Source organism: Strix uralensis, chromosome 32 (genome assembly GCF_047716275.1).
Source record: "Strix uralensis isolate ZFMK-TIS-50842 chromosome 32, bStrUra1, whole genome shotgun sequence".
In the NCBI taxonomy this organism is placed as follows: Eukaryota; Metazoa; Chordata; class Aves; order Strigiformes; family Strigidae; genus Strix; species Strix uralensis.
In genome coordinates this window covers 2,085,430-2,097,949 of record NC_134003.1, presented here as the reverse complement: position 1 = coordinate 2,097,949, position 12,520 = coordinate 2,085,430, and the positions used below count along the sequence as shown (strand labels likewise).

The 12,520-nt window shown below is 45.8% G+C and overlaps 1 protein-coding gene across 1 annotated transcript; it reads right to left on the bottom strand.

Annotated features, from left to right (window-relative positions):
- Positions 1-5,826: 5,826 nt before the first annotated feature.
- Positions 5,827-11,900, bottom strand: LOC141936382 (uncharacterized). Its single transcript, XM_074853291.1, has 5 exons — positions 11,458-11,900; positions 8,654-8,761; positions 7,682-7,733; positions 6,421-6,444; positions 5,827-5,925 (listed from the first exon to the last, which is right to left on the bottom strand). The coding sequence occupies exons 1-5, from the start codon at positions 11,898-11,900 to the stop codon at positions 5,827-5,829; spliced, it is 726 nt and encodes a 241-aa protein (XP_074709392.1).
- Between the last annotated feature and the right edge of the window lie 620 nt (positions 11,901-12,520).

Sequence of the window (12,520 nt, the reverse complement as noted above, 5' to 3'; positions counted from 1 at the left end):
GAGTGACTGAGGCAAAATATCCCATTATAATTATTGTTTTTTATGAAAGGCTTGTCCAAAACACTGCTCATTGCTGCCAGTGAAGAGGAGCCCAGTAGATGCAGTACCTCAGTACCTGGTGTCCCTTGTGTCACTCCCAAGGGATCCTGCACAAGGTACTCACACACATCTGTCTGCTTGAGTATCCAAGTGGGTAGAGCCAAATAAAGTTAAATAAAATAAAAATCATCTCCCCCTCCTGCTGGGCCTTTCACTAAGGTTTGGTGCAGTATTTCCTACAATACGACTGCTATGTTTACATCTAGAAACACCCAGCTGAGACCATACGACTCCTGATGTGACACAATCACAGGTAATGTCAGAGACCCTCTGTGGTGTGCCTGGACTGGGGAGGTAAGTAGGGCAAGGAAGATAGATGTCAAGGGATTCACTGTTTGTCTGAAAACCAAATTATGGGCTGTGGTTGTAGCATATACTTAGCATATCTAGAACAGCTTGTTTATCTCTGCTATGAAGATCAAGGACAATCAGGATGCAGTAGTAAGAGGTTTAGCATGTTCTGGCACATAAAAGATGAGTTCTGGGATTTTAGGTACGTGTACTGGGGAGTGAAGCATAACAAAGCTTGATTTGGTTGCTCCAAATGAGGCCTGTTAGCTTGGCTGGATAAGTCAGAGCAACACGGAGGTGCTGGCGCACGCTGCCACTTTGTTAAAGGAATCATTGCAAACAGCAAAACAGTAATAGCTGCAAACTGTTAAGAGACAGCAAGACAATCAGAATTTGAGATCTTATTCCTGCATTTCAACAGCAAAGTAGAGTGCTCACATTAACTGAAATCAGCTTTACAGATAGTCTCAGTCCCGGCTGAACTAACTGAAGTCTTTCATCTGTTAATTATAAAAGAGTTTTACTTCCAACCAACTGCTCCTTCCCACTACTGAAGGCCAATTTTCCCAGGCATATAAATGGGAGTTTCAGTACCAAAGACTGGAAATCAGAGAAAGCAGAATTATGTCCCCATTTTATGCACAGGGGAGACTGATTTGGGAAAGTCTCAAACCTGGGACTTAATCCAGACCTTTAAAATCTCAGCCTAATGCCTCATCCCCAGATAAAGCCCTCCTTAATGGAGGGAAATCACATTGTGGAGGCAGAAGTCCCCAGTATTTGGGGGGGTCAGAGCTCTCTTTTCTTTAAGCAATTTAATGCAGAGACCCCCGAAGGACACTGTGTACACTGAATATTTTTGTTCACTATGAAGCACAGTCTGTAGCTACCAAAGCTGTATCAGTAGGGTGGAGTATAATTACCACAAGAGGCATACGTGTTCTCATGATGCATTTGCTCGATACCTCCTGATTATATCCTCTGTGTGGGTTATGAAAGAGGTGTGATCCTCACATCCGTCCTGATTGTAGGAGAGGGCCACGCTTCTGCCGGATGATGGGTAGCAGATGGGCTGGATGTCAATGTGGCCAAGGCACACTGGAGATCTAGCCAGTTTTTGAAGCCCTCAGATTATTTTCTGTTTAATTCTCTACTCTAGCTGTGCTTCTTGCACATTGCAGGCTGGTGGGTAAGGATGGGGACGTAAAGGCAATGTGGTGGGTGGAATGGCAGATCGTCTTCTGTTCCTTGATGTAAACCATCTCTCCCTAAGACTTCAGTTTCTCTCTCATTAGGTTAATACAGCAAAACATTTAATAAAATGGCCTAACGCACAAAATACCTGTGTCCAGCATCCCCATATGACACATCGAGGCACTGCGGGACACTTGTGCCAGTGAGGTGGACACAGAGCTGGGCACACCCTGGGCAACTCTCAGGGCTACAGGAGAATGACGTCTCCCTTGTGGCCCCATCTGCTCTGAGCCTTTAGGGACTGGGCTCAATGGTCCTTGAGAAGAGCAGTGTTTCATGAAGAATATTCAGAACTGTTTTATCTCTTCATCCGCTCACTGCCACCAGAGCAAAACCTACCCACTCTCTGCTGACAGGCAGCCTGCCCTTGCTGCCAGACGACTTGGTGATGCAAGACTTGCTGCTGGGCATGACAGACAGCCAGAGAGCAGGTCCAACTTGTGTTGTCGATGGCTGGCAGTCCCTGGCAGTGGCCAGGATTGATGCCATGCTTTGTTCATGGTGGTGGCCCTGCTCTGGTGCAGTCAGCACCCTTGTCCTGAGGACATGGATCCATCTCTACTGAGCAAAAATTGCTTTTCTCCTTCCCACAGTATCACTTCCTTTTCACACCTCTTTCCTCACTCCCCATCTCTTCAGACAAGGCACAGCCTGCCTCTCTACCCACTTAAGCCACCGTGTCAGATGGGTGCAGGAACTGGAAAGGAAGGATTATTTTTAATCTGGAAGTGTTTCTGCCTCCACCCCTTGGGTTCTGCTCCTATTTTGGGGATCAAAGCTTTCAATCCTTTCCTCTCCTCAGTGCCAGCTCTTGCCCCAGGTCTGTCCACTGAGAAAATGCCCTTTTGCCCTTATTACGATACTTAACGTCTATGACCTTGGCTAGGGCTCTTTCTGTGTGCATTTCTCCTAATTTCAACACGTGGCATGATTTGTATCCCTCTGCCAAGGAATGTGGACACAGTGATGATGAGGTCTGTGTACCCCAACAAGAACAACTGTCCTCAATAATTAATGTACAATGGCTTTGGCAGTTGAACAGTCAGTTGTCCAGCTGTGGCTTCCTTTCCTGGTTTCACTTTTATCTGGTCCCCACAGTTTGCCACATACATTAAAGTCATGGGCACACCCTGTTTTCAATTTTCTTTTCCCCCATCTTAGTTCCTCATTCTTCCAAAGCTCATTGGGAATTTGGGAGATATGAAGTAGGATGACTTGGGCCTGCCCTACTGGTAGCAGCAACACCTGCCCAGCACTGCAGCTTTGAGATGGCATGCAGCAAAGCTCACGCCAATGCAACTTTGTCTGGCTTTAAATCATGGCATATCACAGAGGCTACATCAAAGAAATGTCCTGGAGATCAAAATGTTTCCAACTGCTCTGTTTAATGCCTGACAAAATCTGGTGGCAAGTGTGCTTGGATGTTACACTGCACCTGGAGTCTGCTGGATACCAAAAAGCTGATCACTTCAAATGGTTGTTAGCTCTCTAGGTTATGTATGGAAGTGCTGTATTTTGCCTCATACTTATATGAAAACTTAGATCACAGGATGAATGCTCTACCAAATAAAAGAGGGAAAATATTTTTTTTGTTATTTCACTTTTATCAACCAATGTTTGCTGAAAGTGATAAGAAACAGCAGCGTGGGCAAACAGAAATGGTAACTTTTAAATAACTGAAATGTCTAACATTTCGGAAAAAGTGGAAGGACATTTTGAAAAAAAATTATACATAGGTCTTCATGTTTTCTCTGGCACACCTCAACCTAGAGACAAGTCTTACGAATTAAGATAGCAACAGGCAGGAAAAGCAAAAAGGAGGATAAGTCAAAATTGAGCAACAGCCCTGCTACATTAGATATGCATATCTCATATCACACCCACAGTCTCATCACTGGGAGGTTTTGCAATGACAGCGAAGACTGGAGCACGACGGGGAACGTGATGAAAGGCATCGCGGTGCTGCAGGCACAGTGCCCTCTGACACCATGGTCGCCCTTCCCCTCCATGGCTCTGGTGCTGGCAGCCATGGGGGGAGACAGACCCAGGCACAAGCTTTGTGGCAGAGAACGATGAGGAAAGCAATGGCGCATCCTGCGTGAGAGCCTGCGTCATGGGAAGCACCTGGTTTCTGAATGCTCATTCTTGGTTTGCTTGCACATGCGCAGCACCCAGCAGAGCCTGGGCATAAAGCAACCTAAATCCCACAGTAAAAAGCCACTACCTTCCTTCAAACGTCAATCTTTGACCCATATTGTTTGTATAATTCCAGTTCCAGTCAAATGAGCCCATTATCTCTGGTATTGGACTTCCCACATGTTAGATGGTGACCAAGGAGAGAGCCCAAGACCACCACCACCTCATTAGGTGGGAGAAGACCATTTCCTTCTGTTTACAGATGGGGAATGAGTTACAGAAAAGACCACCAGCCCACACCCACCCCAGAGTCCTGCGGGGTGGCTGAACCCAGAGACATCACCTCCTGAGCCGGACTTCCTGCCCTGATAAGGGAAAATATGGTTTGCCAGGCAATTATGGGACATTCAGGCTGGACATGATTAATTCACTCAGCTCAGGGCTGTGGCTCAGAGACATCCCTGTTTTTGGAAATGGGGCATGTGACAGGACATTCATGGGAAGCATCTGGTGTCTGCCTGCTGTCCAACACACTGGCACTGGGTGCAAGCAATATTTTAGTCCTTTGCCTTTAATGAAGCGATTCCTGGGCTGTGGCAGTATGAGAAGATCCAGACCTTTCATTTGTTCACATCTTATTTATGCAGGAGGCTCCCCTCATGGAAGGTAGTTCTGCTGTCTCCCATTAAGCCCAAGCAGGCAGATCATGCCCTCACTAACTCAACATTTCAAGATCTACTGAAAGAGAACAGCATTCACTGCAAAGCTGGGTAATGAACTCATGTGGTTTTGGCTTTTTTCACTATCTGCAGCACTAAATATTGGAGAAAGACTTTATTTTATCCTACTTTGCACCAAGCCTTTTATCCTCACATGCAGGACTTCTGCAGAGCCCATGCACAGCACCCCATGGGACTGGGTTACAGAGGGGGCTGGGGTGGTGATGAGGTGATGGCTTCTGCCTCAGCAACTTGTTCCTCAACAGAACCTCTTCAGCAGTGGGCTTTTTTCTCATTCTCTCCTCTCCAAGAGGGAATAAGAACATTTCTGAGATGCCAGGAGAGCTTGCTTGAAGAACATGTCATTTGTCACCTAGGCATCAGCAGCACTCAAAATTCGTCACGGTCAACCTCATTTTAGTGTCCAGTATGGATCCATGGTGACAATGGCTGTGCGCAGGACAGACTCCTTGGGAAGACAGAGCTGCTCATCACCTGACAAGTTTAACTGCATAGCTTCCTATTTTTATGATCCACCCAGCTGCTTAGTGGGTCATCTGCCCAGTTTTTACCTATGACACAGATGCAGCTTCCTTCCCATATTATTCAGCTGGTTTGCACCAGCCCATTAAAATTACAGTCATCAAATGGAAAGTCTTAATTGCTCCATTCATTATCATCAGTGGTCATATCCGACAGTTAATTTACTTGCCTGGGAACTCCCCACAGGCTTCACAAGAGAGCTTAGAGACTAAATCAGGATTAGCTGGTCTGACAGTAAGGTGAGGACAGTTGGAGTAAGGAATACCACCAACACAGGGACCCCTTCCAATGACCCCAGTTTATGGCACCATTTGGGCATTTACTGACCATGCAGCTACCCCGAATTAGGACACAGGGTCCACCAGAACCAGCGCAGATTTAAAGTTGACAACTTTGAAACAGAGAAACCTCATGGATCCAGGGCATCATTATTTTTAAGGATTATGGAAGATTTCCCCTTCACCAACAGTTGATTCTTAGTTACTTACATAAGGATGTAAGTAGAGGACAGCAAAACCATGACCTGTTTTACAGGACATATCAGAAACGTGATGTTTTACATGGGGTAGGGACACCTGGAGAAGGTCTCCTTATGACTCCTATTTCAGGGGGAGAGTCCCCCTAAATTTTCCTCCTAGAATTATGCATACAGCGCAGCTGTATGGCAATGCAGGTCCGTCCTCCTCACTGTTCTCAGCCCCATCCTATCAGCACCACCCAGAGAAAGCTAAATGGAATTGGGGTGGAGAGGGAAAAATGCTGTCTCTTTGGACTGCAGTAACCCTTATTTCTTCCTGCAGTGAAAAGACTTGATATACACAACCAAGTGCAGCACTGAAACAGGATTTTCTCCTTTCAAAGCCTCCAGCTGCTGGTGACATCCCTGTAGGATAAGAACAGGGCAATGATAAGGCAGGCACATGCATAAACTGATGGTATGGACAGTCACGTATAAACTCCCAGAGACTCGAGTCAAATAGCAAGTCCCTCAGGAGTGGAAAGGTGTTGGCACATTTGGTCTGTGACCTCTACAGCCAAGGAAGATTCAGAATTTGGCTTTTGCAGCTGAAACCTTTTGTTTCCCACAGTAATCTGATATTAACTTTTACCATGTTTATTACTTCTTTCCTTCTAAAGCTGGCCCATTTCTCCAACCACTTCACTTAGTCACGGGCAGGCCAGTACCATGCTAGGAGTCCCCAGCACCGTATACCTGCTTTTCTACTCCTCCACTGTTGGCAGTGTTGCATCACTTTATTACTGACTTTGCAGCCAGAAATTTGTCATCAGCAACTTGCAATTTCAACAGCAGGGCACATCATTCCTGCGTCGCATTAACTTCCCACACCCACATTCATTCTGCAACTGCCAAAATCACCTTATGCAACATCTCAGATTCTCCCTTCAAAGTGAAAGACAAAACCTGACAAAGCTGCAGGGGAAACATTGCCTCTTTTACTGATACAAGTCAGGGGCTGAGCTCTACAGAGGTCCCTGGAGAACACCAGACCTTCCACAAGTGTTGTGCAAATAGCTCATCTGCCTATCTCACTCCTCACTGGTTTGCATCCACAGTAATATCTGGGCTGGGGATCAGCTGAGCTCTGGTTATGCATCAGCTAATTACAACAAGCACTGCAGCTCTGCTAGGAATGAGGGGTGGTGAGTCAGGAGGGAACACCTTCCTGCAGCTCAGCACCCACACTGCCACAGGATGGTGCTCTACGACCATCTACCTCATTCTCTTTGCTTTGAAGAAGACTTTATATCACTTTTCTCAAAAAACAGGACTTCTCCAATCCCACAGAGTTAAGGAGCTCCCACACGTGCTAGAGTGATTGGGAATTTAAAATAATTGTATGAACACAGGAAGAGTCTTTCCCTAAAAGCTATTCTCAGCCACCTTTTACTATTTCTCCCAAACCTAGCAACACCAACAGATGTCCTTCAAAGTATAGTAGCCCTGCTCAAACCCCCCTGCCTTTTTTAGCGTATACATCACAACAGAACAAAAGGCAAAACCTGCTGTTAACTCAGACAGCTTCTAGGATGCTGATTTTCTAAAAGATTTGAGCAGAAAAAGAGCCCCATATTAACTTTTGGGTTTTAGATTTGCAAACTGCTTCTGAAGTAGTGGGAGTTGTGAACAGGTTTCTGTGCTAGAGAGAAACTAGCGACAGAACTCTCCCCAGACCCAGTGCATCAAAGATTTGACAGGGCCTATTTCAGTACTATCCAATGTGCTCAATAAGCTACTAAAGCCAGACCACAACTCTCACTTCAACAACCAAAAGGAAGACCTACATAGAGTATCTTTAGCTGGAATAGTCGTTGGGCTGCTCTAACTCTTGTTTTTCTGTACGGTCTGTTTCTGTAGCTTCTCAAGGAGTTAAAGCCTTGGAATTCTGCCTGAGACCTGGGCTATAGACTGCAGGGAGAAAGCCTGAGAGGCTTCTGCCTGCTTTTCAACCTCTCTGTGGCATCAAAACACCTCCTTAACATTTTAGAGAACAGCATCTTAACCTTTTGCTTGCTCTCCTCTATCGCCAGGATTTTGGGTGCTGAGCAACTGTGTACCGTTGGTCTCTGCTGGGCAGCTGGTCAATTCTGGTCTCTCAGCACTGAGGTGTGTCCTTGACCTGGTCCATTTTGAGGGGGGAAGGAGCTGCTGATGCTGAAAATGCAGCTTGGCTAATTACAAGAGAGCAGCTGGTGCAAAACCCAGGAACGGCATACACTGGTAGTACCCGGAGGAGAGCACGGCGAAGCTGCGTTAGCCAGGCTGGGATTGCAGATGTGCTGGGAGAGCTGGAATGATCTTTGGACTGTTGGAAATAAATCCTGAGCCTTATTCTAGTGCAAGTGGCTGAAGTACAGATACACATCCACCAGGTGACAGTTGTGAGCATGTCAAGGAGATGCTCCAGTGTAAATTACTGTCTGCAGCAAGCTGGGCTTATAAAATAATGAACAGCCTGATAATGCACTGAAATAAAGGCAGCTACTTTGTAAGGTTAGCTAACACCAAATTGGCTCCAAGTATAATATAAAAAAAGTTTGAAAATTAGTAATAAACTCTGCATGCGACATGTGAAACTGTACTAAATGAAAGACTTTGAGCAACTGGTGCTGGCAATGATGAGCAGATGGGCTGCAGAGCTGGTCCTGGTCTGGGGTCAGGGAATGCAGCTCTGGGGGACACGTAGGGAACTGTCTTCCTGGGGATGTCTGCTCTGATCTCGTCTGGCACAATGGATGGTTTTGGTCATGCACATCAGGAAGAGGAGTCTGTGGGTCTGCTCTTCTGTGAATTGTTGGCTACCGTGTGCTAGAAGTGGCTTTGGATGATTACTGCTGATGTTGGAGGCAGGATGGTTTTTTATGGTATGGGGGTCAAACCACCAAATACTATGCTTTTGAATTGCACCAGAAATTCACTAAAGGGCAAATTACTAGCTAAGAAATGCTCCTGGTTGGCTTCAGCTCTTGTCTGGTAGAGATGATGTCACTGTTCAGTAAATCACGCTTCTGTCCTTCTCTTACTCTTCATGCTCGGTTTTGAATTGTTGCTATGTGATAAGTCGAAGCTGATCAGGAGAGAACAAACTCACCCTGTGAAGTCAGCTTCAGACTGCACATGCTTGAGGCCCTGCTGACTCTTGTTGAGAACCTGACGTGCTCTCTGAGAAGCCCCAGAGTTGTCAGGTGGCTCCCTCGTCCTGTGGGACAGTGGCTGGTGACAAGCACATTGAGTAAGACTTAAATGTAGGATGAGACAAAGGTTTCTAGCATGTTCCTAAGCTCTCCAGCCTGAAATTGGAAAGAACATGGTCCTAATTGCATTCACAATATTTTTTATTGGAGTATTCATTAGAATGATTCTCTGTGAGGCTGCTGAGTTAAAATTGCTGGGTATCAGCTACTGCTCATTTTGAAAGATTATTTTAATTCTATAGTCTTTAGTTATATACCTAATGTTACATTGTCAAAGGCAAATTTTGTGTTAGGTGACTGAGTTGCTGTTTGTTTACATCCTCCAAGCATCCAAGGGCAGGGCTGGGTGGCGGGTGCAGACCAGGCTGAGCTCCTTGGGGCAGGCTGGCCTTGCTGCTGGACTAGTGGGCTGTGGCGCTTGCAGCATATCTCTGACCTAATGTGCCCTGTCTCCCTGGGCTGGCCTAACTTGACTGTGTGGCACGGTGAGTTTAACCACACTGATGCATCTGCTTGCCTCTGTAGACAGTTCTGAAAGTCTGATAGAGGTTTCTGAATGGTAGAGACACTTTAAATGCCTTCCTAATTTCTCACCCTTTTTGTTTTTAATTAGGAATAATAAAAATGTGGCAGTTGCCACCCAGCTTGTTGAAAGACCAGACATCTGTATTGCACAGACGCATTTAAATACAAATCACACGCATTCTTGTTGCAATACTATTGTCCAGAAGTGGTGGAGCTCAGCAGAATTGGGCAAATGTTTGCAGGCGAGTGATGTAGCGAGCATGATGAACTGAGGTAATGAGAAGTTCCCTGGATGAACACACAGTACTGAAACCTCTGACTACGTAGGACCTCTTAAAGCCTGGGTGTAGCATGAAGGTACGGGTGAAGAACCATGAGGGGAGATGCAGAAAGGCTCCTTTGTTCATGTTGCTGATGTGCTGTGTTCACAGGCTATAGTGTAGCAGCCAGGAGAGGGAAGGGGAGAGTGCTCCCCTTGCTGGGTACAGCCAAACAGCTTCACCCTTGTTGGAACGCGACCACATTAGAGACATGCCCTTCGGCTGCTTGGAGGAGAGCACAACTTTATTACTTCTCTCTATTAGGCAGATCTGGAGCAGGTCTAAGTCATCCTCACCTCTGCTGACTCCAGAGAAGTTGTGCCATGTCAGAGCTGCTGTCTCTGATTTTAATTTTTTTGGTTCCAAGAAAGTCCACGTGCTTTATTTTTGGCTTCAAAACTTTGGTTCTTTTAAAAGATGATTCCTTGCTGTGCAAATCAAACTGGATTTGGAGTCCTGTGCCTGCGTAACCTTGTCACAAGTAACATATTTGGGAGTTATCAATTTCAATGCATGTTATGGCTGATAGAGAAAAAAAATAAATCACTGCAAGTCTAACAATTTCTGATCTGCCTTGTTCTGATACTGAATGGCTGGGTGTTTGTGGCGCTGTGGGTTCTTGATAGCCTGGGAGTTTTATGCTGAGTGTTCAGCTGCTGTGGTGTGAAGGAGTTTGTGCCTGCCTGGGACTCCCTCATGATCCCTGAACCCATTTGCCACATGATGGATCACAAGGAATTGTTGGGGTGCAGCTTACAAATGCATGAGGAATGATTTAGGGTAAATTTAATGGGGATTTATTGGTGGATGGGGTCATACACCCCAATTTGTGAATAGTTTAATGTGCTACTGCATAGGGCAGTGTGGTCTAGGGGTTAGAGCACTGCCCTGACAACTCCAGTGTTTGCTGGTAGTTTATTGATTCACTGTGTTAGTCACTTTACAGCTGTCTCAGCTTTTCTGTATGTTGTTTTAAGATCCACTGTGGGAAGCTGAGTATTTGTTACCAGTGCAGGTGGAAGCAGAGCTTATCTTTCCATGGCTGCTGTACAACGGGGGATTTTCAGCTCTGAGACAAGTGTGAAAAGGGATGGAGGAAAAAAAAAACCCAAAGTAGAAAGTGGGTAGTTTGATGCAGTAGAGGCTTTATTATGTGAGATGTTGGTTATATACCATAGAGAATAATGTAATGCAGACTATAGAGCAAGTACTCTCTGACTTAAAGCTGGTGCATCGGAGGTGGATATTTAAGTAGTGTTTCCAGAATGAGTAGTTTCACATAGTAGACCCCTTTGACTTGAAGTCAAGTCCTGTTTTTCCACCATTTTACATTTACTTGTCTTATTTCTCTTGGTTGCATATAGAACAAAGCACAGAATTAAACCCCAGTTTCTTTACAGAATCTCCTCTGGAGCAAAGTTGAAAGCAGAAAGAATTACGTATTATTAGCAGTATTAGCATGGAAGGACCTGGTTTTTGTTGGCACTGGGCTAGCTGAGGCCACTTTGATGATGCAGTGTCATCCATGTGAGTGATTATGCCCATGGTAAAATATGTAATCTTTACACTGGCGGCCATGGAAAAACTGTCTTCATGCAGTTGAGATCTGAGTTCACTGTAGATGATAGGAGACTGTAGATATGAAGCTGAGACCTCTAAATCTAATGCAGAGTATAACATGGAGAGGATTAAATAAGGGCTGGTTTGTGAAGGTGTCAGATTGTCCACAAGCCCCAGTGATTGCAGCAGAAGAGTCGTGCTTCTGAAAGCTGTGCCTGTGAACTCAGCTATGGGTGTGCATCTTGTTCTTCATTGCCTGGTTGTTCTGTGGGCACCTCTGTGGAGTTTATTGTTGCCCACAGTTGTAGTGGTAGCTGTTGGACCACTGGTACGAATAAGGACACGAGCCGTGTTGGTACGTGTGAGCTGGAGCACATATCTGAGGGCATCTCGTAACGCCTGGCTGTCCACAGTGTGACACGCAGACATGTTCCCTGCCCTGCACGTGGGGCTGAGGGAATGCCACAGTGCATGGATCAGGAGACCTGGGGCTACAGGAGGAAGAGTGGTCTTCCACGATGTGAGTCTCAACACACCGTGATGAGCATGGCGCGGAGCACCTGGGGCTGCTCTGGATGGTCCTTCTCACAGTGCACACCTTGGCGCCTTTGGAAGCACACGGTGTGCATGACACGCACCTCACACCGGGGTGGTGGCACTGCGTGAAGACCGGTGTGGCATACTTCACTCCACCTGGAACATAGCACTGCTGCTTGTATTGGTACCCATAATAAGACATTGTTTGGGGATGGAGATGAGCCTAAAAAACAAAGTAGGAAAGAAAGGTAAATTAATTCCCTGCTTGTATCTGACAACTGCCTTTCTGCTGGTTGAGCCTGCTGCACTGACTCGCAGCCCTCATCTCTGTAGCAGAAACTGCACAGCATTGCATTTAACTAAGGATCTTTTTCATAGCTTCAGATGTCACGTGGAGCCGGTAGCTATTATCCTTAGAAGAAGGGGAGTTTCAGGCATAGCTGTGAAGTGACCTACATGCTTCAGCTAGTGAGGCAATGGCGTATCTGGGATTAGTGCTGAGGTTCTCATCTTTTTGTGGCAAGGTCTATCATTTATTTGCTTTCCAGACGCTTCAGCTGAAACTGGAATTGCTTTCTGCTGGCACTAGGTAAAGCAAAAGAAAGTATTGCCCTTCTTTATGCTAATTTAAATTGCGGAACAGAGGATTGTTATCTTTGTAATTGGCAGGGTGATGTGGCAGAGCTCTATTTTTGAAAGCCTGAAGTTCATTAAGGACAGAGTGACTTTTGAAAGTCTGGCTCAAGCTGCCAACGTCCCATATGAGCAGAAAAAGTCAAATGCAACTCTCTGCATCTCAGGACGCAGCTGTGCAATTCCTTC